This window comes from Thamnophis elegans, chromosome 7, assembly GCF_009769535.1.
Source record: "Thamnophis elegans isolate rThaEle1 chromosome 7, rThaEle1.pri, whole genome shotgun sequence".
NCBI lineage: Eukaryota > Metazoa > Chordata > Lepidosauria > Squamata > Colubridae > Thamnophis > Thamnophis elegans.
This window is the reverse complement of record NC_045547.1, coordinates 55,565,417-55,592,687: the sequence shown is the minus strand read 5'-3', so window position 1 is coordinate 55,592,687 and position 27,271 is coordinate 55,565,417. Positions and strand designations below refer to the sequence as shown.

Sequence of the window (27,271 nt, the reverse complement as noted above, 5' to 3'; positions counted from 1 at the left end):
AGAGAATCCCCCTCTTCTATGTCTCTGAATGAATGAATGGACACTCTTAAAAGGGGGTGGGAAAATACGAAAAAGCGCTGGCGGAAGCAGCAGAAGAGTACAAGAAACAAGCTGATAAACACTGCTCACTCCAACCCCCCTTCCTTGTGGGGGATAAAGTTTTCTTGTCTACCAACTACATAAAGTTAAGAATGCCTCACAAGAAATTAGGCCTAAAATTTCTAGGTCCATTCCCAATAATGAAAATAATTAACCCAGTTACAGTTCGACTCAGTCTACCCAGAATTCTAGGGAAAATTCATCCAGTCTTTCATTGCAGTTTATTGAAGCCAGTGGTTGGGTCCAGCCTAAGACTGTCCACCCAGCCTCCCCCTCTTCCAGTAGTGATAGAGGGAGAAACACACTATGAAGTGAAGAAAAATTTAGACTCTAGGTTGTATAGAGAGGCCGTTTGCAATATTTAATGCATTGGAAGGGGTACCCTTTGTCCGAAGCTACGTGGGTGAAAAGTTGGAATGTAAAAGTGGATAAGTTAGTAAAACAATTCCATGATGTTTCCTAATAAGCCAAAGGGCCCCCTTGGGGGGGGGGGTTAGTTCTGTTTATGTTAACCCCTGCATTATTCTCTTTTCAGAAAACGCTTTTCTTCTGACGAGAGGCTGTCTGTCAGGCCTGCAGCCATATTCCTTTTGGATCTTTGACACTTTCTATTATTCTACTATGCCTTTTCTATTGTGGGAAAATGGGATGGGGGATTGTACAGAGTTAAATGCTATGTAGCCAAAATAGAATTCCTTTCTAGAAAGCCAAGGTCATCCTTTGTCTCTGCACCTCTGCACCTGACCGGAACTGGATGGGTGGAACTGCCAGCATGGCAATGGAAGATTGGACCATGTGATGGACTTGTGGGTGTGGGGGCAAGATTGTGAACTTTCAACTGGGTGGGGAAAACCGTGAAGCTTTCAGATTTGAGTTTTCTCAGATGTGTCAAGATGCTCTCTTAATAAATTGGAACTTTGAGCAATACTTTGCCATGGACTCCTATTTAATTTTGGATGCTATTTGGAACCCTGACATCAGTGTTATATTCATTTTAAGAATCTTCTGAATTAAAACATAAAATATCTGTGACAAATTGTATATTATAATGTAGGTAAGTCTGTTTGTCCCTTGGTAAATATTAGCAAACAGCATCTCTTTGTGAGACTGTCAGTGCAGATTGTTATGTATAAGAAAGCGAAAATTAAGATGGACTCTTGTGATTCAGCATTAATATAACTTAAAATAAACTCAGTAAATCAAAGGCCAAGATAAATTTTAATAAGATTTTTTTTTTCTTATTAAGAATTGCTGACTTAATTTTAATTAAGTTTCACAGTGGGAAAAATATTTTGAAGTTCAAATAGTCTGAGTATATATTGATAGACCTACTTGGAAAATATTAAGCAGTATTTTATAAGTTTTATCGAGGAAAAAGAGGTTCTAGCCAGCTCACAAAATACAGTTGCTTTTGTAGATAGTTATATGATCCCTGATACCAATTCTCAAGGAAAGAACCCCCCAAAGCCTTATTAATTCAACTAATGGCTAGATTTAGTTATAAACTATCAGTTATGCAAATAAACATATTTCCTTAACTGATGGAAATAACTTTTTTATTTCTTTGAATTTATCTCTTTTTGTCACTTATGTGTAAACAGTTTGACCTAAGGGTGAATTGTTTTGGGTATTATAAATTTGGGGTATTACAGCTAACCACAATTAGTTAAAGCATAAAACTGCTAAAAAAAAGTCTCTTGTGCCCATGGTGGAAAAATAAATGACAGGATGAGTTCATGAGCCAAATGGTCACTGTATGGCATATAAATGATGCCTAAATGCAACCAATATATGCTAGGAGATAAGCTCCTGTTAATAGTAATGATGAGCATGGATTTGTTAAGAACAAATCATGCGAAGAAAATCTTATATCCTTCTTTAAACAAAGTGACTAAATTAGTAAACCAAAGAAATGCTTTGGACATTGTATGTTTAGATTTTATTGAGCATTTGATAAAGTAGCAGCTTACCTCTTGCTAAGATAGAACAATGTGGGATAGATAGAACCTCTATCAGATGAATTGCCAGTTGGCTAACTAACCACATTCACTGTGTTATCCTTAATGGAACTGCATGTATATGGAAGGGAAGTATGCAATAGTTTGGGAAATTGCTAGGACTTCTTTAGGTAGACTCAAGATTCCAAAGGATCTTGACAGACTTGAACACTGGGCCCTATCCAACAATATGCAGTTCTATGGTGAGAAAATACCTGTCTCCGTTACCTTCCCAAGAAAGTAAAACTCTTGAAACAATTTACATTTCAAAAGGAACTTTTATTGAGAGAAAATGATTGCAGAGAAGTCAGGCCAAGTCTGAAATTCGGGCTATCCCCCCCCCCCATGCCCTGTGTCCATCATCAACCAATAACATGCCACAAAGATGTTTAGGAAATCTCTGAGGGTGGATGGTGAGAAGAGTTCACCTGAAGGGCATTGTGACCTTGGATACCTTGCCCAGACTGGTCAAGAGGGAGTTGATGCAGCTAGTGAGATCTCTCCCTCCCTTAAGATCCCAAGCAGTTACAGCTACAGCAAAAGCAAAAGCGTGTAAACTATGAGGCCCATGATGTCTCCCCCTCCCTTTCAGAATAGCAGCATTCCTATAGGTACCTGACATGCTCCCCCTCCCCCAGGAGATCCCCATCTAAAAAAGAAGAATAAAAGGAAAAAACAGAGAAACAAAACAACCACTTTGGTTTATCAGGATATTGATAATGAAAATGTAGGTACTGAACCTTTCCTCTGCATGTGTGAATCAAGAATCTGCTTAATTTCACAATTTTGTTCGCCTTCAATCATGAAAGATTCAGGGACAGGAGGGGGCTTGGGCCATAAAGCAGAGGTAGATTCAGGTTTCAGTAGGCTGCAATGAAAAACTGGGTGGACCCTCCATAAGCACTTAGGCAGTTCCAGCTCTACTGTAACAGGATTTACAATACGTTTGATAGGGAAAGGGTCTATAAACCTAGGACCTAATTTTTTTGAGGGTTTAAGGATTTGAGGAAATGTGTGGACAAATATACATGATCCCCCATTTTAAATTCCTTGGGCTTAATCTGTTTTTTGTCTGCCTGGATTTTGTAAGCAGCCCTAGTCTCATCTAGGGCCTTTGTACAACAGGCCAGGTGTTTTGTAACTGAGTGATAGTCTTTCAGCAAAGGGACCACCAGATCTTTTATGGGTAATTCAGGCATAGGTTTAAATTCCTGTCTAGTAGCTATTTGGAATGGAATGAAGCCAATGCTATTATGCACCACATTGTTGTAAGTCACCTCAGCAAAGGCAGGAGGTTATTCCAGTTGTCTTGTTGGTAGTTGATAAAGCATCACAGGTACTGTTCCAGAACTGAGTTGGATCTTCCGGTCCTGCCATTAGTTTGAGGATGGTGGCTAGAACTTAGTTCTTATTTGGTACCAAATAAGTCCAAAAAGGCCCCCCAAAACTTGAATTGGACCCCTCAGTCAGAAATTACCCTCTGTGGAGCCCCATGTAATTGATATAAGTGATGTAGGAACATTTTTGCTAGAGCCTTAGTTGTTGGTATTTTCTGGTAAGGAATAAAGTGGACCTGTTTGGAGAAAAGGTTGGTCACTACCCAGATCACTGTGTTCCCTGAGCTTTCTGGGAGTTCTACAATAAAGTCCATAGAAATCTCTGTCCAGGGCGCTGAAGATTTAGCTAAAGTTTGGAGGAGGCCTGGTGTCTTCCTTTGTCTTTGCTTAGCCAAAGCACAAATAGGGCAACTGGATACATAGCTTTCAATCTCTTTTTTGAGGGAAGGCCACCAAAACTGTCTTTTTATGAGGTGTAAAGTTTTTACGAACCCGAAACGACCTGCTTATTTAGCATCATGGCAAAGTTGCATAACCTTGAATCCCTGGCTAACAATTACATATATTTTGGCTCTTACCCAAACCACTCCATCCTGGATGGAGCAGATATTTTTGTGGGCATTGAACCAGGTGTTGTCCTTCAGAGTGATTTTAAAAGCGGCTGCTATGGCTCTGTCCACCTGTAGTTTTCCTTTCTCTCATGCTCTTGTGTTTACTTGAGCTGCTAATTGGTGCAAGGGGAGCATCTGTTTAACTACTTCTACTTTGGAGCTGTTGTAGTGAGGCATCCTTGACAGTGCAAAGTGAAGTTGAAATGCCGAAAGTATTGGACCCACTGTGCTTAGTTAGGGGAGTGTTTCCAAGGATTTTCAAGGCCTCCAGGTTTTTGTGATCAGTCCAAACCTGGAGAGGAATTTTACTTCCTTCCAAAAAGTGCCTCCGGGAGAGGAGTGCCCGTCTGACTGCATAGGCTTCCTTTTCCCACCCAACCCAATGTTGTTCTGCTTCAGTTAAGTGTACATGCATGGCTGTAATTGCCCTTGGTCATTTTCTTGCAACAGTACAGCCCCTGCTGCCACATCACTGGCATCAGCTTGGATGACAAACAGCTTATTTGGGTCTGGATGCTTTAGCACTGGTTCGTCAGAAAAGAGCCGTTTAAGTTTTTCAAATGCCACCTGGCATTCTATAGTCCATTTTAGTGGTTGGTTGGGTTTAGGTTTAACCCCCCCTTTTTCCCCCCAGCAAGTTTGTGATGGGTAGGGCAATCTGTGCAAATGAAGAAATGAACTGCAGGTAAAAATTAGCAATTAGCTCTGCGGTTGCTTTCTAGTTTGGACCGCTCATACTTTCTCTGGATCCATCTCAATCCCTCATGGAAGATTCTGTAGCCCCAAAAAATCAATTTTGTCCTTATGGAATTCACATTTGGACAGTTTGTTGTACAACCGAAGAGCACAGAATTTCTGTAGGATTTCTCTAATCAGTTTTATGTGTTCAGCTTTCATTTCGGAGTAGATTTAAATGCCATTCAAGTAGACTAGACTGTCTTCGTATAGGTGTTCATGCAGAACCTCATTTATCGGTTGCATGAAGACTGCAGGCCGAACAGGAGCACCCTAAACTGGAAGCAGCTGAGGAGGCAGTTGAAAGCAATTTTCCACTTATCTTCTTCTCTGATCCTAATGCGATAGCAAGCCTCCCACAAATGCAGCTTGTTGAAGATCCTCCCCTTGACAGATAGGCTAGCGTGTCTTTCATGAGTGGGAGAGGATACATGTTGTCTACACAAACTGTGTTGAGAGATCTATAATCTATGCAGAAACGAGAGGACCCATCTTTCTTTTTTTTTAATAGTACCTGGGCAGCCACTCAGGGTCTGGCTGGTTGGATAAAACCCTGAGCTAGGTTCTTGTCGATGAATGTACAAAGTTTGTCTAGCTCTCTCGGAGTCATCGAGTAGAGCTTCAGTTTTGATAGCTTAGCCCCTGGGACAATTTCAATGGCACAATCGGTGGGCCGGTAGAGGGGAAGCTCATCTGACTTCTTTTCACTGAAAACTTCCCTTAGGTCCGAATACTCTTTTGGAATGGCCAGTAGAGGTCTCCCTTGTACTGCAGTTTCCACCTCTTGATACAAAACTCCCTTAGTAAAAGGTCCCTTAGGACAGCCAGTAGGGGTCCCTCTTGCCCTGCAGCTCCTCCTTCCCGATACCTGACTCCTTTAGTTAGGTGCTCATAGATTTTCTATGAATTTTAACAGTCCCTTTCTCCAGTCCACCCAGGGATGAACCAGATGTTAGCCCATCACTTCAGCCAGGCTAGCCCTAGGACCAGGGGTCTTTCCATCCCTGGGGCAATTATAAAACTTAGAGTCCCTGAGTGGGACTCCATTTGCATCCCCAATGGTTCAGTAGCAAATGTGCCCGGAATACCCCCTGTAACTGAGCCATGCAACTGGCAAAGCAATTGAATTTTTAAGTCTTCTCAAGCGAATCCCCAGTTTGTCCACCAGAGCTGGACTGACTATGCATCTAGTGCACCCAGAGTCTAGAAGGGATTTTAAGGAGACTTTCTGTCCAGTTCCAAGGAATTTTAATTCTATGGGCATGGTTACAGGGACAATAGGGCAACTTATCAAGGGGTCATCATCTAAATCACTGTCCGTCGACTCCTGGTTTTCTCTGGTGAGGTCGTAATTCTCTCCTCTCAATTGGGGGAGGGAATGAACACTATAGCCTCTGAGCCTTTTAGAGCTATCTCCTTTGCACAAGGCTGTACTCTTGCTACTTTTCCTCCCAGAGTTGCTTCTCCCTCCTTGATGGGGTGTTTTGCTCTCCTGCCTGATGGCCTTCTTTTCCATGCTTGAAGCAAACGGAGGAACATTGTGGCTGGGGTTGGCTCCTAGCAATCTCTCTTTTCCTCTCAGGGGAAGATCTCTTCCACATTTTGCCACCACAATACTTCTTTCAGTTTTGGTGCATCTCCATCCCCTCAGCTAGCATACACCTGTTACAGAGATGAACAGGGGGGGGGCCTTGCAACACACACATTGTACTGGTCATCGTTCAGGCCATCCTTGAAGCATTTCCTCTGGCCAATGAAGTTAGCAGGCCAGGTCTCGAAATTTCTTGGTGTACTTTGCTGCTGGTCTGTCTCACGGTTCTGATGTGGTCTCTGGCTTTCCAATCAACTAAGGGATCCTCACATCACTGTCTCAGGGCAGTCATGAATTGATTAAAATTCCTCAGCTCTGGGGCATTGGTGTTGTGAAGGGTTACCATCCACCAGGCTACTGCCCCTCCAGGTCTAGAGTAACAACTCAGACCTTCATAGTAATTGCCTCGCCAGTCACCTCTGTGCATTGCCCACTCTGCTCAGCTCACCAAAGTTAAGCATGTTGTCCGCTTTAACCTTAACTTTTAATAAATTTATATGCCGCCCAATCCCGTAGGACTCTGCTTGCCCTTCACCTTGGGTCGGGGCCCAGGGTCCAGGGATATGCCATTCCCTGACGGCCCAAAGCCTCTGCCCACTCATCGTTCACCTTGGCCGGGTCAAGGAACATGCCATTCGCCAGTTCCAGCCTTCTTGAGGCCTCCTCCTGCATGCCACCACTCTCCCTTCACCGTGTGTTGCCCCCTTTCCCTTCCTTAAAGACCCTGGCCCTTACTTAATCTCCCTGTGGGCTTACCTTAATCCTCCTGTGGCTGCTGGCAGAGGGGTGAGCCAGGGCTGAGCCATTACCACTGGGCTCCCTGCCAGCCTGCATCTCTCCTCATCCCCTGTCACGAGATCCCTGCAGCAGGCACCTCTTTTTTTTCGGTGAAAGAAGCCTCCCAGCACCCACCTCTTTGCCAGCCAGAACCAAGCTGGTAGCGGCGGCTGCAAGCTTCTTGCACTGAAAACTACTGACCTCCGCTTGTCAAATGCACTGAAAAAGAGCTTCAGTCCTGCTGTTGTCGCCACCTGTTCTTCACACTGGCCATGCACACGCATCCCATGCCTGCTCTGCCAGAAGAACAGGGCGGCGAGACTAAAGCTCTTTTTTGGCGTGTTTGAGAAGCAGAAGTCGGTAGTTGTCAGCGCAAGAAGCCTGCAGCCACTGCTGCCAGCTCGGTTTCCGCTGGCAAAGAGGCGGCAACTGGGAGGCTTCTTGCACTGAAAACTAACAAAAACTACAGGCTGAAAAAGAGGCCTGAAGTCCCATCATCACCACACTGTTCTTTGCGCACCCCATTGCCTGCCAGTGTGTTTGTGCAGCCACACCCCATTGCCACAACTGGCCAGGAGAATGGCCTGCTGCACCAGAGGGCCGTCGTCGTAGTGGAGTTGCTCAGAAGACAGCTGGACTATGGTGTCCCTTTGACGCAGGGGGAGAGGGACCATAAAGGGACAGGCCACAGGAGCTTCTTTTCTGCCAGTTCTGTGGGCATGGCTTGGTGGGAGTTTCATGTTACTGAGGGGGCATGGCCAATTTGACATCACATTTAATTGGCCATGCTCACCAAGCCATGCCTACAGAGCTAGTAGTAAAAAAAATCGAATCCACCCCTGCTTCCAATATCTATATACAGTATATAAATGTGAAAACACTCATGGCAGTAATCACGAAATCTCCAAAACCGTAAAGCCTACAAACTTGAAATTTGGCACGTATGTTCCTCTTGGCTTCTAGGTGCTCGGTAATGAAGGACTTTTTGAAATGACCATCATAGCATTAGTATTTCATATATTATTATTAACATGCTCTGATGCTAAGGTGTTAGACGTTCTACTCCCCCTCTCAACCTGAAAACTTAGCATGAGTGTGGCCAGCGCATGACTTATCCGGCCTGCTGGCTGGGAGTTTGGAGAGGAGCCTGAGGGAGAGAAGGGGATAGGAGAGGCTTCTGTGGGGCAAGCTTGAGGGAGAGAAGGAGATAGGAGAGGAAAAGAGGTTTCTGTGGGGCAAACCTGAAGGAGAGAAGGGGATACAATAGGTGGGGCTTCTGTGCTGCAAGCCTGAGGGTAGAAGGGGATAGGATAGGGGAGCTTTATGTGGGGCCAGGCTGTGGGAGAGAAGGGGATAGGATAGAGAAAGATTTTGTGGGATAAATCTGAGGGAAAGAAGGGGATAGAATAGAAGAGGTTTCTGTGGGGCAAGGCTAAGGGAGAGAAGGGAATGGGGCACGGGAACTTTCTGTGATGCAAGCCTGAGGGTAGAAGGGGATAGGTGGGTGGCTTCTGTGGGTGGCTTCTGTGGAGCAAACCTGAGAGAGAGAAGGGGAGAGGAAAAGTTGATGGTAACTACTCATTACTTTTCAAGCTGTAAGTGTCAATTTATCAAGCCCAATCACATCGTTTCATAGCGAAGTACGGGTATTCAGCTAGTTAGTTGATAAACATGTAGAGTGTTTGAATCTTTCAAAGTAGCAACCTACTGAATGTCATCTATTTTTCTCTTCTTGTTTGTAGGCCTAGCTGTCTCTCTGCAGCTACTCCATGGAGACATTGAACAAATCAGGAGAGACTACACAGCCATGTTTACCCATGGAGTATCAATAGCAAGGAAGTTGGGCTTTTCCAATATTATTATGCCAGGTATGTTGTAAGAAAAGCCTATCTTAACATGAATATTTAAATGTGAATAATTTTTGTTTAGTTATGAAGGCTTCAATGCCATTTCACTTGCAACTTTAAATGGTTTCCAAGCAGAAAAATGGTAGTGTACAAACAAGTATAAAATAATAACCTTGGGTATGTATATGCCTACATGCATACATGCCTACTTACATACATACAGCCTTTATCTCTATCTCTATCTATCTATCTATCTATCTATCTATCTATCTATCTATCTACCTACCTACCTACCTACCTACCTACCTACCTACCTACCTACCTACCTACCTATATATAGAGAGATGTAGATGTAGGTGTAGATGTAGATGTAGATCTAGGTAGATATCTAGATAGCTAGATATCTAGATATCTAGATATGTATTACCAATGCCTGCTATTGTCTGAAGCACATTTCAGCAACCAAATTTTCTTTGTAGTGTGTTGTTAAAAAATATCTTAAACAGCAGCAACAAAGATATTTTTGATGGGAGGACATTCCATAAGAGAGGAGCTCCTGCAGAAAATACTCATTTCCAAGTTTCTTTTCATTGTACTTCGTCTGGGGTGGGGAATATCATAAGGCATTATCTATAGGTATGTTTGGCACGGGCAAATTCTATTTCAATTAAGTGATCTGAAAAACAACTATCCAAGAAAAAATAGTCAACTGGCCCACTAAATAATCCAATAAGCATATGACCTTATGTTCTGCAGCAAAGAGATGGCTCAGAAATTTCTTTATTAACTAAATATTTTGAATTGTTTTCAGTTCACTGAGATTGTTTCTCAAATTGCTGATGATGTATTCCCATTTTTAAATATGTTAGTATGCCTCTTTTGAGTATTGGAAAATTTGTCTTAAATAAACATTTGTATGATTGCAAAGCAAAGTAAAGAAATAAAGATTACTGTGTCAGGAAGTAGAAAAATTGGGCATCAAAGCATTTTGATTTCAGAGACTGACAGTGCTTTCTAGAATTCTGACATCTTTATCTATGGGACTTAAAAATTGAGGATAGTCAGTAAATTTTTAGCTTATTGCAAAAACTTTAAAATTTGAGTCCTCTGTGCCATCTTACCAGAAGCCTTTTTGATTGTGTTACTTTTGAGAAAGAAGTTTAAGGAGAAATACAGTTAAGTAAATCAAGCCTGTAACTATCTTTAAAATTGTTGCTGTCAAGAATTTTTCTGTATTCCAGATAGTGTTTACCTTCTCCTTCAACCTCTTCTAAAAATAACTTGCTTGAACAAAATTTGTATCCAATTCTGAAAGTTCAACAAATCCTTCCTTCCTTCTCCCCCCTTCCTCCCTTGATGTTTTGCATCACAGTTTGATAAATATATGAACACACTGTAAATTACTGTACTGCTTTTGTTTCTATTCTGAAAAACATGATTTAAACTGAAACTAAGTCGTATTGGTATCTTGACCACATGTATTACCTCTGCATTTATACAAATTCTGAATATATTTGCTGATACCTGATGTAAAAGTTGTACATGCTTTTTAAAAAAAGGAAACCTGCTATACTGTCAAGGTTCCTGCTAATGAACCCAACCAATTTAGCACTCCAAGACTTTCAGCTTTCCCAAAGAACTGTTTTATTGAGTATATCATTTCAGCACGGATGAAAACAAAACTAGCTTTAAATATTTCCCACAGTTTCAGTATAATTAAAGAATAGATAATTCCCTCTCACATGGTCATGGGTCATCACAGGTCACATTGTCCAATTAGGTGTTCTGGGATCTCCTTGGCAACTCCCCTCAGTCTCAGTCTTATAGCTCATCTATTGAGCTCACCTTGGTTCCCATGGGATGGTCTGTTGTTGTGTGGTCTGATATTCCGGACTCCCCCCACTGCACATTGTGTGGGAATCTGAGAAACGAAAAGGTGGCTGCGGCAGACCTGAACGTTTCGAAGTTGACACCTGGAGAGTCACACAGGAACATCAGATTAGATTTTAGGTGAATATGTAGAGCCTCCTCCTCCTCCTCCTCCTCCTCCACCTCCACCTCCACCTCCACCTCCACCTCCACTTCCTCCCCTTCCCTTTCCCCCTCCCCCCTCCCTCCCTTTCCTTTTGTTCCTATTATTAAATCAGATTCACCTTACTAATAAGTTTATTGTATTACTTCTTTTTGTTGTTGTTGTTGTTGTTATTATTATTATAAACTTTTATTCATTAAACATGAAACTTAGTCAACTGAACATTTAAAAATGTAGCACAAATATTGTTGACTGGCACTGATATGGATCAATGGTTGATATGGATTGATGCCTGTATCCTAGTTCCACTGGTGTTATTGCAGGAAGCTGCAATTTATTGATGTATCATCATCATCATCATCATCATCATCATCATCATTATTACTATTATACACTTGTATCACAGCGGCCAGTTGTTTCGCCGGATTTGGCATTGGTTACTAGTTGGGCCCCACCCAGGGGCCTAGGACGTCGTAACATATTTTCGTAATATGTGTGCAGATCCAAGTAGTGCGGCTTTTTGCATTTGACTGATGGTGATTTTGTCAATTTTTAACTGTTTTAAATGTAATTCCAGTGCTTTTGGAATAGCACCCAGTGTGCCAATTACCACTGGAATTATCACTGCTGGTTTGTGCCATAGTCGTTGAATTTCGATTTTTAGGTCCTGGTATCTTGCGATTTTTTCATGTTCCTTCTCGGCGACCCTGCTATCACCTGGTATTGCGATGTCTATGATTGTGACCTTATTTTTCTCAACCAGTGTGATGTCTGGTGTATTATGCACCAGTATTTTGTCGGTTTGTATACGGAAATCCCACAAGATCTTGACCATCTGATTTTCGGTGACTTTTTCAGGCTGATGTTCCCACCAGTTTGTTGCTGTTTTAATATTATAATTTTTGCACAAATTCCAATGGATCATTTGTGCTACTGAATTGTGCCGCAATTTATAATCAGTCTGCGCGATTTTTTTACAGCAGCTGAGTATTGTGATCAACAGTTTCATCTGCTTCTTTGCAAAGTCTGCTTTTGGCATCATTAGAGGATTTTTCGATTTTGGCCTTAATGGCATTTGTGCGGATAGCTTGTTCTTGCGCAGCCAGGATTAGTGACTCTGTTTCTTTCTTTAATGTACCTGTTGTTAACCATAACCAAGTTTGTTCACTGTCCACTTTATCTTTTATTTTTTCCAGAAATTGGCCATGCAATGCTTTGTTCTGCCAACTCTCCATTCTTGATTTTATCACATCTTTTCTGTATTCTTGTTTCGTCTGTTGGGCCTTCAGTAGATTTTTGTTCTTAACTTCGATTAATAGATGTTCTTGACTTTCTTTTAAATAATCAGCCAGTGCATGTTTTTCTTCTTCAACTGTTTGTTTCACTTGTAATAATCCTCTGCCACCTGATTTTCGGGGCAGGATAAGTCTATCAGTATCACCACGTGGATGTAAACTGTAGTGCATTGTCATTAGTTTCCTGGTTTTTCGGTCCAAAAGGTCCAAATCAGCTTGTGTCCAGTTAACTATACCAGCTGTGTATCTTATAACTGGTATTGCCCAGGTATTTATGGTCTTGATTGTATTTCCACCATTCAATTTAGATTTCAAAATTTTCCTAACTCTGTTGGTGTACTCTCGCCTGACAATAGTTTTTACTTCTCCATGCTTGATGTTATCCAACTGCAGAATGCCTAAGTATTTGTAGGCTTCATTTTCTTTGCATTTAATTAATTGGCCATTGGGCATTTCGATTCCCTCACATGCAGTGATTTTGCCCCTTTTTATGGATACAGTGGCGCATTTTTCCATGCCAAACTGCATTGAAATATCGGTGCTGAATACTCGGACTGTGTTTGTCAATGATTGGATTTCTATTTCTGACTTTCCATAGAGTTTCAAATCATCCATATACCGTATATACTCGAGTATAGGCCGACCCGAATATAAGCCGAGGCACCTAATTTTACCACAAAAAAACTGGAAAAGTTATTGACTCGAGTATAAGCCTAGGGTGGGAAATGCAGCAGCTACCGATAAATTTCAAAAATAAAAATAGATACCAATAATGTTTTTGAATATTTATTTCAAAGAAAAACAGTAAACTAGCGGTGTATTCAATGAAATACTTCACTCACCTCATGATGCTGATGTCCCGCTGTGATGATGATGTCCCGTGCAGCCGCGGGAGCGATGTCCCGCCTCCTATGACACACGGCACAGTGATTCCTATCATTGGATCACTGTACCAGAGGAGGTGGGACATCGCTATGTGGCTGCTTGCCATAACAAGGAGGAGGTGGGACATCGTTGCAGAGCGGCAGGAGGGGAGGAAGGGGAATCGTAAGACAGCCCTGCATTACATTAGAACGTGAGGAGGGGGGATGGTGCGGTGCGCGCTGCACGGCAAACTGACACAGAGGGAGGGGAAACTCACAGGGGCACTGGGCCATTCACGAGTGTCACCCAGCGGCATGGCCCCGCCCCTTTTTCTCCTCCATTTCGGGCAAATTTTTCACTGACTCGAGTATAAGCCGAGGCGGCTTTTTTCAGCCCAAAAAGTGGGCTGAAAAACTAGGCTTATACTCGAGTATATACAGTATAGTAAATGCGAAATTTTTTCAGCTTCTTTGGCTGTTTGGTAGCCTAATTTCATTTTTTTTAAGATTACTGATAGTGGGATCATTGCGATGATGAAGAGGTGAAAGTGAATCACCCTGGAAAATTCCTCGCTTGATATTAACCATTCTGTAGATCTCATTCCCTACTGCCAACTCAGTTCTCCATTGTTTCATTGCCTTTTCAGTAAAGGATGTAATATTTTTGCTAATGCCAGTTGTTTCTAAGCATTTTATGATCCAACTATGTGGCAGTGAGTCAAATGCCTTTTTGTAATCAATCCAGTCCATATTCAAGTTCGTTTTTCTGTTCTTACAATTTTCTAATATCATTTTATCAATTAGAAGCTGATCTTTTGTGCCCCTGCTCCTTCTTTTGTTGCCTTTTTGCTCTACTGGCAAGATGTTATTTGTTTCCAAATAATCCATCATGTTATCTGCAATAATGCCTGTGAGTAATTTGAAGGTTGTTGGCAAGCATGTTATTGGTCTGTAGTTTTCAGGTGTTGTTCCTTTAGTTGCATCTTTCTGAATCAAGTATGTTTTTCCAGTTGTCAACCATTCATCAATTTGGCCCTTTTGTAAAATTTCATTCAGTTGCCTGGCCAATATTGCATGTAAACTGGTCAGATATTTGAGCCAGAAACCATGTAATTGGTCCTTTCCAGGTGATGTCCAATTCTTTACCTTTTTAACTCGATTTTTGATCATCTCAGTTGTTATTTCTAATACTTGCATTTCTTTGTTGCCAATGCTTTTCTCAAAGTCATGTATCCACTTTGCTTCCTTGTTGTAATCCTTTGCATTTTCCCACAATTCTTTCCAGAATTCAACTGTGGCCTGCTTTTCTGGTTTTTCACTTTTGGTGTCACCATTCACATTAAGACTTTGATAAAAATGCCATTGGTCTGATCGAAATTGCTGATTTTGTTTATATTGGATGATTCGTGCTTCATATCTTTCAATTTTTCTAGCTGTTGCTGTTATGCGCTGTTTTACAATCTCTACAGCTTCATTGATGTTTCTTGTATCCAATCTATATCTTCTGATTAGCCGAGCTATGGTTTTGTTGTTTTTAAGCCGTTGCTCATGCATGTTCTTTAAGTTACTAGCATGTGCCCTTAATTTTTTGACTTTTTGTTCTAATCGGATTTTCCACTTTGGCTTTGATGCTTTTTCTGTTGTGCGACTAGGTACTTTGATTTTAATGCCTAGTTCATTGGTGACTATTACAGCTGCGCTGTACATTAACTGGTTCGTTTCCAAGATGGATCCCGATTCAATTGTTGAAAACACTGCATTAACCATTTTCATGATAGGGGCCAAAATTTTCTTAGGCACAGTTTTTAGTGATGGTAAACGTTGCCTTTCCTCATTAAGCAGAAAATGCTCCATGATCTTATCCTTCAATTCTTTTTGTTTTTGAGTTAGTTCATCAGTTGGTTCAGTGATAACTGGTTCTAGTGGTGGTGTTATTTCCTCCCCGAGAGCTTCTTCTGGGAGTTCTACTATAATGTCTTTAGTTGTGTCTTGAATATCAATTATTTCTGCTTGTGATATTGTTTTTTTGGTTTTGCAATTTGCCTGAATTTCCTCAAGTTCAACTTCACTAAACACTTTATTCCGTATAATAAATCGCCTTTGATCTGCTAGTCGTCGTTCACTAACATTTGAATCTGGATATTGTTCTTTCCATAATTCATACATTCGCTTTAAATAACCTCTTTTTTCTGGCTCTGAGTTGTAGTAACAGGCCATTATGGCACGGTTTTCATCTGCACTATATTTTTGTCGTTTTGTTGGCTGGTCCAATTGTAGCCCACTTGTCGACGGATGTCCAGGGACCCCAACATCCACCGCAGCCCTTGTTAACCCGCGCGATGACCGATGCGGTATAAAAATTTTATTCGTTTCTTTCACCATATTGTATGGGTTGGCGGGGTTTTGGGGGGGGGCAGTTGCCAACCTGACCCCAACCCTCCTCCTTTCTCATCTGGGCTTGGGACTGGCAACGGCGGAGTTGTTGTTGTTGTTGTTGTTATTATTATTATTATTATGTTAATCTTTGGTGAGATTCACAGCCATTGGAGGTGGTTGGTAGCTCAACAGCTTGAGTCCTAACCAGGGACCTAGGAACTGTTAAGGTAACGTTGGAGGATATAAGCTGTTCCAAGTAGGGTGGTTTTTTGTAGAATCAGAATGTTCAAGTCTGATAAATTTAAAATTTCCAAATAGCGAGGTAGCCCTTTAGGTATTGCTCCAAGGGCTCCAATTACAATCAGGACAACACATGATTTCTTTTTCCACAGTCGCTCAACTTCAATTTGCAAGTCCTGGTACTTTGTGATTTTTTCTTGCTGTTTATCTTCACTTCGTGCATCTCCAGGTATTGCAATGTCAATGAACCATACTTTTTTCTTTTCAACTATTGTTATGTCAGGTGTATTGTGGGCCAAGTGCCTGTCAGTCTGGATTCTGAAGTCCCACAAAATCTTGACTTTCTCATTCTCTAAAACCTTCTCAACCTGATGGTCCCAGTGGTTTTTTTTGTACTCAAATCCAAACTTTTGGCACAATTTCCAGTGAATGATCTTAGCAATGCGGTCATGGTGTTGTAGGTAGTCAGTTTGTGAAATTTTGCTGCACCCACTGATCAAGTGGTCGACTGTCTCGTCTTTTTCATTAGAGAGGCAACATTTGTTGCTGGTGGTAACATGTTGAATTTTTGCCTTCATGCAGTTTGTGGCCAAGGCTTGTTCTTGAGCTGACAAAATAAAGCCTTCTGTTTCTTTTTTCAGTGCTCCTGATCTTAACCAGTTCCAAGTTAGCTTTTGGTCAGCTTTGCCTTCAATACTTTTCAAGTATTGGCTATGCATAGCTTTGTTTTTCCAATTTTCAGCTCGCTTCTCAATTACTTCTTTCTTATATTCAGCTTTTGACTTAGTTGTCTTTAAAAGGCCTCCTTTATTTACTTCCTTCATCATTGGTTCTTCACTTTTCTGGATGTAATCATTCAAGCTCTGTTTTTCTTCTTCCACAGTCTGTTTTACTTGTAGGAGTAGATGATGATGATGATGATGATGATGATGATGATGATGATGATGATGATGATGGTGGTGGTGGTGGTGGTGGTGGTGGTGGTGGTGGTGGTGATGATGATGATGATGATAACTTGCTTTATTTTTTCTCCCATAGGTGAAATGAGAAATGATCTATATATCATAATAGAAAGAGGAGAATTTGAAAAAGGAGGAAAAAGTGTGGCCAGAAATGTGGAAGTCACAATGTACATTGTGGACAGCAGTGGACAAATTTTGAATGTAATTTCTGTTTAACTTCTTTTTAAAATTATAAATACTATTTCAAATTACAACTTTTATAATGGGGAACAACCCAGAGATTATGCCCCTGGGTGACTAACAGTAGGATTTTTTAATGTCTGAGTTAAGATGTGCCGATTCTGCTAAATAGAAATCTATATGTTTGGTATTGACACATTATTACATTAGTTTCAAACAATCTCTTGTTAGGTCTGCATAATTAATGTAATGAAACTGAAAAGAGATCATGAATTATGTTGATATTGGACTGGAGCTGGATCTGTCTGAAGTCAATAGCTTTAATTGTAATTATCAGCTTCTTAGTGAAAGATGCATGGACGTTGTATTCTGAGGATCTGTCTGTTTCAACCAATGTATGCTGTATCCAAGGTACAAACCATTGATGGAAATCCTAGTAATGTCCCTAGTTTCCAAGAGCAATCTTAAAAAGCAGGGATGATATACTCAAATCTCCTAGTCACAAACTTAATGGCATTCTCTTTAACATGGCAAAAGAACGCCAGTACATTTCTAATGTCTAAAGAGTGATATTATATCCAAACACAGTGGATTATACCCAGTCTTAATCCATAGTTCCATTAACTAACTGGCAAATATAACGCCTTCATGGTTGATTCTGACTAGGCAGCCATACATTTTTGGATCATTACTTGGAACATAGACAGAGTCCAGTTCAGTACTAACCTCCAGTGCTTTCACAAATGATAGATATTTTGGACCCTACCCAAGGCTATGATCAAAACAATTGGGGGAAAAAGATAAAGTAATAAAAATGACCTATCTAGGATCCAACTTCAGGTTTTTGAGGTTTTTTTGTTCCTTCTATCTTCAATGTGAAACCCAGTGATAAATTCCTAGCTGAGAAAGCCATAGAAATAGTGCCACTGGCTGACAATCTTTTAAGTGCATTAAATTGTTTTCATAATTTATTTAATTTGTCAAATATGTACAAGATAGCAGGTATAAGTGTGAACATGGACATGAACGAAGGAAATGAATACAAATAAATGGGGACAGTAAGACAGGGATGGTAGGCACGCTGGCGCCCCCTTTATGGACCTCTTAGGAATGGGGTGAGGTCCACAGCAGACAGTTTAAGGTTGAAGCTGTGAGGGTTTGAGGATGTAACAATAGAGTTGGGTAGAGCATTCCAGGTGTTGACCACTCTGTTGCTGAAGTTGTATTTTCTGCTATCGAGTTTGGAGCAGTTTACCTTGAGTTTGATTGTTTACCCGTGTATTATTGAGGTTGAAGCTGAACAAGTCATTGACAGGCAAGACGTTGTAGCAGACAATTTTGCGTATATGCTTAGATCAGACCGCAAGCGGCACAGTTCTAGATTGGAATTTCAAAATTTCAAACCTGGTGGCATAAAGGATTCTATTGTGAGTAGAGGAGTGGAGTACTCTTCTCGTGAAATACCTCTGGACCCACTCAGTCGTATTAATGTCTGATATACAGTGTGGATTCCAGGCAGATTAGCTGTATTCAAGAATTGGTCTGGCAAAGATTTTGTATTTTTTGTGTGTTTTTACCTAAAAAGAATAGGGATTGGAGAACATCTTAAATTTTAAGTGGATAAATTGGCATGACAGAACTATCAGTTTTTCTTGAAGAGATTAAAGTTCATCTTAAACTATGAGAACAATTTTGATTATTTTGAGAACAAAATAATCAATCTGGATGGTGAATATCATGCCCTCAGAATATCAAGTAGCTCAATGTTTCATTTCCTTTTTTTAATTTGACTAGTACAAAAGACAGAGATGAAGAGGCAGAAAGCATGCTGATTCTTCCATAACCAGATGCCGGTGTCAAACCGGATGCATCACATCCAGGCCACGCCCACCCTAGCTCCACAAAAGCAAAAAAGGCACAATACGTTGTGCTATGTCACGTGCTGCGATTGAGTTTGACACTCGTATTCCAGAGGTTCTAGCATTCTGAGTGCATTTGTCCATTGATTTACCATGTGCCATGCAGTTAGAGTGGATTACCTCCCCCAGGGAACATAATGTCACCTCAGATCTACAATGTAGTTTTGGTGTAGATCATCTTAGCTTCCCATGGAACACTGACAAATTTAAGATATCACATATGCCAGCGATGGCGAACCTTTTTTGGCTCGCGTGTGATAGGTGGGGGGAAGCGCAGGGGGGTCATGTGCGGGTGTGCTGTACCCATAATGCAATGCGTGACCCCCCCCCCCGTGTGCATGCGTCCACTACAGGCGCGACCCCCCATTTTTTGCATGCTTTTTTCGCCCTCCCCGGGCTCCAGAGGCTTTATAGGAGCCTGGGGATGGTGAAAACAGCCTCCCCCGCCCCTCGGATGCCCTCTGGAGGCTTCAGGGACCTTCAGGAGGCTTCCCTGAAGCCTCCGGAGCAGTCAAAATGACCCTCCGAGCAAACCGGAAAACCGTTCCCAAATTTCTGGTTTGCCCATAGGGCCAATTTTTTTGCACTCTGGAGGCTTCATGAAAGCTCATGAAGCCTCTGGAGGGCCTGGGGGGGGGGACTCTTTCTGCCCTCCCCAGGGTCCTATACTGTAAAGCCTCTGGAGCCTGGGGAGGGCGAAAAATGGCTTTAAAAAAGGGTGAACTCAGCTGGCCAGAGCACAGGGCAGTACCTCACATGCCCTGACAAATGGTTCCGCGTGCCACCTGTGGCACACATGCCATAGGTTCGCCATCACTGACCTATGCTTTTTCCTTGAGAAGGAGGAAGGAAATTAGGCTGGTGGTCCCTCTTCCTGAGATACTTTTTTCCAATCAAATCAATAATCTATAACGCAAAACACTCTGAGGGATTATCTGTCTCTGAATGTCCATAAATCAAGATATACATGCTATTGGAGTCCCTTCTCATATAATGCCCCCACTTAAGCTTTTCACCTGGTTCTGAAAATGTTACAAATCATCCTTTCAAAGTTATCAACCAAGTGAATGTAAATCTGTTACCTTGAAAGTGACCTTCCTCATTGCCATAATATTATCCAGGTACATCTTTGGAGATGGCAGTCTAATCAGCTAATGAAGAAGTCTGTGATCATGTTCACTCAGTGGACTTATGCACAAATCCCTCATGCATGCCCAAAGTAAACTCCATTTTCCACAGGGCACAGTCTAATTCTGCCCACATTCAACCGCTGCCTTAGAACAACATTCTCCCAAGCTGCATTTTTGAAGAATAATAAATGCAGGTAGTCCTTGAGTTAGGAGCACAATTTCTCTTTCTAAATGAAAGAGTTAAACGTGAGTTTTTCCCCATTATACAAATTTTCTTGAAACAGTTAAGTGAATTACTACAGTTATTAAGTGAATCTGGATTCCCCATTGACTTTGTTTGTCAGAAGGTCACAAAAGGTAATCATATGACCCCAGACACTGCAACCATCATAAATATGAGTCAGTTGCCAAGCTTCTCAATTTTATTTATGTTATCATAATTATGCTACAATGGTTGTAATTGTGAAAAATAGTTGGATCACTTTGTCAGGGCTGTTGTAACTTTGAACTGTCACTTAATGGACTGTTGTAAGTTGAGGACTATTCCAAAAGAATCAAAAAATGGTTCAGAGGATCACATTATTTCCTCCTTGTCTTTATCACCTACAAGATGTTTTCCCTACCTCTGGTTTTTTTTAAAGAGAAGAACAGTATTTAAATGAAATCTGAAATGAAACATTACGTAATTGTTCCACACAGTTGCAAAGCAATTATATTAGACAGATTTCTCTCCCTCCCTTTCCCTCTCTCTCCCACACACAGTTTTCCTGATTTCTTAAGTTTGCATTATTATTTTGAATACATGGGGGGGGGGGGGGAGAAGACTTATTGTGGTATAGTGAATTTCAGAGAAATACCCAGAATCATCATAGAGTGAGTGTAAGGGTGGTTATGTATATTGATTGAATGAACAAATGAATGAATGAATATGCTTCCTCATGACAATTAGAAAACCTGATATAATTTTTTTTACAAAATTCCTTTGCATAAAAAATGCATATAAAATATAACAATGCAATAAGTTGCAAAAAATCTAGTATTAAAGTTGCAGACAAAATAAGTTAAAGCAAAATAAATGTAAAATGAGAAAAATGAGAAACACTGAAAATGATATAATGCAGATCCATGCCCAAAAGAAATATTGGGCACAGTAGTCCCAAAGATGTTTTTTTAAGATGCAACTGGACTTTCTGGTTTTTCTTTGAAGATCTTTCGCTTCTCATCCAAGGAGTTTCTTCAGCTGAAGAGAGCAGAAGAAGCTTCTTCGATGAGAAGCAAAACATCTTCAAAGAAAAGCCAGAAATTCCAGACAACCCTGACCTGGATGTCCGAGAATCCCCATAGACATTTGGGCATGGTAGATTGATGAATGAAATAATATCATGGACCATGATAAAGGATTCCCTTCATGCTTTCTTACTGAGTGAACAATAAGCATTTTTCCTGCCCTTACTGGTATGTAAATTAAATTTACTTCATTCTCTGTAATTGCCCCTTCTTGTGCCTTTCAAAAGTCCATGGAAAACAAAACGTTTTGTTCTGTTTATTGTAGATCTTTCAGGATAATGACCATTGGTTGTACAACTGAAGTAGTTTTTTTAATGCTTTCTTTTTAAGGATTTTATCTCCTTCGGCTCTGGAGAACCACCAACCTCTGAATTTCATTCTTTTGTGTTGTATCATAACAACAGTCCCAGGTGGGCTGAGCTGCTGAAACTACCTATTCCAGTGGATAAATTCAGGGGAGCACACCTTCGGTTTGAATTCCGGCACTGTTCCAGTAAGACCTATTCGGAAGTGGTAGTGATTTTAAATTACAATCTACATTTTTTTAAAAAATGTTCTTCATACCTGCTGATTGAGGAAAGGCTTTCATACGGGCATCACAATAAAAAAAAACCCTCAAGTATGGACTGAAAACAGCAGCTTTGCATTAGAATATTCTGCAAAAATAAATGTTTGCCTGTAACTGAAGATTAATTATGCTTTCAAACACCAATGATCCAAGAGGCAAATGTACAGATAATCCCAAACTTACGACTGGTTGTATAATGACTGTTGAAAGGTACAATGGTCTCAGAAAGAGTGCTTCTATCTATTGTAAAATGTTGTGTCTCTCCTGGCAGTCACATGAAGCATGCTTGGCAACCAGTTCACACTTACAGCTGATTGTAGATTGAAGGAGAAATGGAAGAGTATCTGATATTGGATTAGAATCTCTTGCCAGTTTGATTCAGAACAGAGATAAATATTGCCAAAAGGATGATGCAAGTTGAGTTATTAGAAGATCATGGCTTCTTTTCTTCAAAAAAAAAATCAAAAATTTTGATTTTAGTGGATGGGAATCTCTTTTATTTCCTGAAGTCACAAGGGTTTGTATAGAATCCCCTAAGCCACCTGGATCATTTAATTATTTTAGTGAATCCAATATCTAAATTTGAAGCAATTTCTCTTTGGCCATTGTAGTTTTAATGTATCTTTTAATGAAAAAACTGTGCATATAAATATTAACATATTTAATTTAATAGCAGTGTGATATTCCTATGTATTCTAAAATAAAAATAAGTTATTCTGAAGAATGCAGTATTGCAGACTAATTCTGCTGACTGCTGGCTGCCCGCAGTTTAGCAGATCGATTCTCACTGGCTCAAGGTTGATGCAGCCTTCCATCCTTCCAAGGTTGGTAAAATGAGGACCCAGATTATTGGGGCCAATATAAACTGACTCTGTAAACTTCTTAGAGAGGGCTGTAAGGCACTGTGAAATGTTATATATGCCTAAGTGCTATTGCTATTCATAAAATTATAGGTATAATTGTGTGATCTGAATATATATCCTTCCAGCTTTGACAAATGCATGCAATTTTTGTAGCAAGATTTTTAAAATTGGTTTGCTCTCTCCTTCTTCTTGCTAGTGATAAGAGAGAGTGACTGGCCTAAGGTCCTCCAGCTGGCTACACCAATCTGGTTCTCATGCCGATGGTAGAAATCTTGAATTTAATTGAAGTCAATAGAAATCAAATTGATCATCTGTTAATTGTATTGTGTAATTAATATATCTGTACATTTGATTGTTTATATAGCACTCCAGCCTTTGGTTGCAAATATGTGTGCAATTTTATATTATTTTCATTTAAGAACTTTCATTCCTAGCATAGAATATGGTGTATTTTTAATGTGTATATGTGTTTCAGCAAAAGAGAAGGGAGAGAAGAAGATGTTTGGTTTTTCTTTCATCCCTCTGATGCAGGAAAATGGAAGGACCCTGCCAGATGGCATTCATGAGCTCATTGTGCACAAGGTATTTTCAAAAAGAAGCCAGAAAAAACATAGGTTATTAAGTAAAAAAAAATCCTAGATTGATTCAAATGTCAGAAGAATGCTAGATTTGTCATTGTGTAACATGTCCTATCATCATATCCTTTCCAACTTATGTTGCTGGTTCTTTATATTACACATGTATAAAAAGGTAAAGATTCCCCTAGCACATATGTGCTAGTCATTCCTGATTCTAGGAGGTGGTGCTCATCTCCATTTCAAAGTGAAGAGCCAGCCATGTCTGAAGATGTCTCCATGGTCATGTGGCGGCATGACTAAATGCCAAAGGCGCACGGAATGCTGTTACCTTCCCACCAAAGGTGGTACCTATTTTTTCTACTTGAATTTTTAGATGCTTTCAGGTATAAATGAATTTAACGCTCTCATGCATGCATGGCAAAGAATCCACTTTGCTTTGGCAGAACTACGGAGAGGAAAGAAGCCCCATTATCCTGGTTCAGTGGTGCCCCACCAGTACCCAGCTTCACCGACAGTGGGCTTGCAAAGGGCAATCGTGAGCTGCTGCTTGCATCAAGCTAGACTGGAGAAAGAGAGGAGGAGAGGGAAGGAGAGCGTGAGTGAGCGCCAAGGGGACAGATGGAGAAGGGAAGCCAGGCAGAGGCAAGTGAGGGGCGTCCATAGCATGCCATAGCATGCTATGGACGCCCCTTTTTTTAGAGGGCTACTATCTGTTCAGCTCCCCTTCTGCATCTCCACCTCTATTGTCATCCCATTAGCCAGCCTGTCAGCGGGAGGGAGGTGAGTGTGTGGGTTTTATTGCATTTCAGACAGTTCTCACCCAAATGGCATGCCACGTTTGCAATGGGTGGGAGTTGTTTGGGGAAGGCAGCAGGGGAAGAGGGGTGGCAGAGGAGCCACTTTTGAACCATTGGTTTTGGTAGAGCAGAGAGTCTTCCCCTAGTAATGCAGGCAGAGGCATGCTTCCCATTTCGGTAGCCTCCTGTAGGGGAAAAAATTTAAACCACAGCTTGAGTGAGCTGCCGGATTAGCAGCAGAACTTCTGCCCCCAGGATGGACCAGCCATGCCACCCATCAGTGGTGGCGGTGAGGTTTATGGCTGGTGAGGCACTGACACAGGGGTTTCAATTTTTTTTAGACTTGTGGACTTCAACTCCCAGAATTCCACAGCCAGGCATGCTCAGTTCAGATTTAAAGTGACAGCATTTGTTTTTCTCCTTTGCGAAAAGGTTTCCTTCATTCTTTTTCTTCTCCCTCCCGCTCATTCCTCCCTCTCCCCCTTCCTCCCCCCTTCCTCAAACAGACACACGCACACAGAGAAGTTGGATTGGACTATCATACCCCCTTCCCTCTCTCACTCACTTTCTCTCAAACAAACACAAACACAAAAGTTGAATTGGAGCCAATCCGAGCCTTTGATTGCAGGCAGAGCCATGTTGCCTTTTCAAACTTGTAATCAGTGAAGCTGGGCTTATATAGTTTTCTCCAGGTGTGTGTGTGTGTGTGTGTGTGTGTGTGTGTGTGTGTGTGTTTGAAAAGGCAACGTGGCTCTGCATGCAATCAAACTTTTTGAATTCCTCCCCCATCCCCACACATGCACCTTTTCCAGCTGTTTCAGAGAGGATTTCAACTTTGCTCTTGCCTGTCATCATGAAAAGAAAAAAAATGTAAAAGGAAAAAGGCAAGAGCTGAGGTCAGGCTGAGCTGGTTGCTGCCAGAGTCACCGTGGATGACTCTGCTTAACTGTTTAAAAAAGCCTCTAAAAAGCGCCCTCTACAGGAGGAGGCAGGAGAACAACGTGCCTCACCTATGTCAGGAATTTTTAGGCTTTTAACCCTTGCTTAACTCTGCTCAAGTGATCATAAAACGCCTTAAGTCAGACTAGATGAATCACATCATTCTCCTGCCTCCTCCTGTAGAGGGCGCTTTTTTAGAGGCTTTTTTTAAACAGTTAAGCACCAAGCAGAGTCATCCACGGTGACTCTGGCAGCAACTAGCTCAGCCTGACCTCAGCTCTTGCCTTTTTCCTTTTACATTTTTTTTCTTTTCATGATGACAGTGGTGAGGCTCTGTTTCCCCTGACTGCACATCCCTGCCACCCATACATGTGTTTCTGACAGCAGAATATGGTGTGTACAAATTGTGAGGCTTTGCTTCCCCTGGACAGTAGAGCTGCATCTCTCATTAGTGCCTGACAGACTGAGGAGAAGGCGTTGCGTGCCTGCTAAAAAGTCTTTCTGACAGCCTCACCTGTACTAGAAATGAGAATATATCAACTGTCTCTAGGCCCTAATTCTCCTTAAGCATTGCCAAGTCAGGAACAGCACTGGCAGACTTTCAAAGCCTGCCTAAAGCAGGTGAAGCTTTACCCACAGGAAGAAGAAGAGATGTTAATAGGGTTAGATATTAACACTTTTGTCTGAAGGAGGAGGAGGAGGAGTGGGGAGAAAAAAGAGAGAAAGTGGCCAAGTGAGAAGTGTCCCATCTGCCAGGCACTGAAGCACTGCCACTGCTGTTGCAGTGAGAGAGGGGGGGGGGAATCTTATTCAACCTCAGATAGTTATACCAGGGCTGGCGGTGGTGTGCCCTCTCATACGTGCGGAAAAAGGTGAATATCAGTTTTGTACATATCAAACTTGGGACATGAGGGATGTGGAAATTTTAGAGCATAGGAAGTGGATATAGATATAAAATATTATCAGTAGTTAAGTATCCTGAAAGCATAGCAAGCAATGAATATGTCTAGAAAGTACATAGGAAGAAAATGTTAGAAAATACAGTTGATTAGCAGGGCAGATTGTTTTTCTAATGGCTTTAGATGACAGTTCTATGCTACATTTTATTTAATTAGGTATAGTGAGTTAAAATGCAAATTTAATTGTTCTCTCAGTGTGAAGAAAATATAAGCCTTCGGGATTCTAGTCGCTACCTCAAATTTCCCTTTTCAAAAGGGCATCTCCTTGCAAACAACCACCAAGCAATAAAATCTACAAAGGAATCTTTCTGGATTACATCTTTTCTGTGTTCAACTAAACTCACACAAAATGGTAAAGTATAATGCATAATACAGTATAATAGATGAGTTTATTAATATAAGTATACTGTATATAGTTGATAAGCCAAGAATTTTAAGTGCTAAAATACACCCCCAAATCAGGTTCCACTTATCAAGAAATGGACTTGTTGGTATAAACAGCAACATTTTCTTACTATTTCTAATTCCATATATACTTATATGTAAACCCATCTATGGTGAAGCAGACCATCACATTTTAAACGAAGATACACGAACTGAGTCATCTTATCCACAGGTTGCACAATTTTCAGGTTATTTTGGTTAAATATTTGAGGGTTGTCATATTCATGGATAAGCTTATTTGCAGAAAGTATTACAAATATGTTTTATAATTCAATATTAGTAAAATTGATGCTGAACATACTTAATAAACTATTGATTGGCTCAATACATGAATAATCTGTTGATCTGTTTGCAAGCAGACTTAAAATATAGCAGTTTTAATGTGACAATATTTTTAAGAAGCACATCTATGGATTTTTTTTTATTACCATTCAATGCTTTCAGATTTAAAAAAAATGCCCTCACTGTATTTATTGTCCAAAATGATAAAATATTATGATAAATGAGGACTTCCAAGGAATATTCTTAAAATTTTTGGCATTGAATATCATTCATGACACAGATTTAAATAAATGGAGCAAAAATGCGGTTTCATGTTGGACAGTGCAATTCTATTTCTCTACTCAGAAGTAAAATGCATTAATTCTTAGGAATTACTTGTGAGTGAATAAAATGAATGTTACATTTCATGTGCCACAATTTTTTAAATAACATAAGCAGATATGTATCTTAAAACATGGGCTTCATTTAGGGGATCTTAGATATACAGCATAACCTTTTCCTTTTGGCTATTTCTAAAATTAATGTATATATAATAAATTGTTTGCTTACAATTGTATTTTTGC

General features: G+C 40.8%; 1 protein-coding gene across 4 annotated transcripts in view; it reads left to right on the top strand.

Moving 5' to 3' along the window:
* Positions 1–27,271, top strand: part of DOCK4 (dedicator of cytokinesis 4) — a 387,382-nt gene that overhangs the window by 199,806 nt on the left and 160,305 nt on the right. For all 4 annotated transcript variants that reach the window (XM_032221143.1, XM_032221144.1, XM_032221142.1 and 1 more), the window contains exons 13-17: positions 8,890–9,015; positions 16,839–16,963; positions 21,609–21,771; positions 23,185–23,291; positions 26,178–26,334. In XM_032221143.1, coding sequence (XP_032077034.1) covers positions 8,890–9,015; positions 16,839–16,963; positions 21,609–21,771; positions 23,185–23,291; positions 26,178–26,334 — 678 coding nt within the window. The remainder of the gene's footprint in view (positions 1–8,889; positions 9,016–16,838; positions 16,964–21,608; positions 21,772–23,184; positions 23,292–26,177; positions 26,335–27,271) is intronic.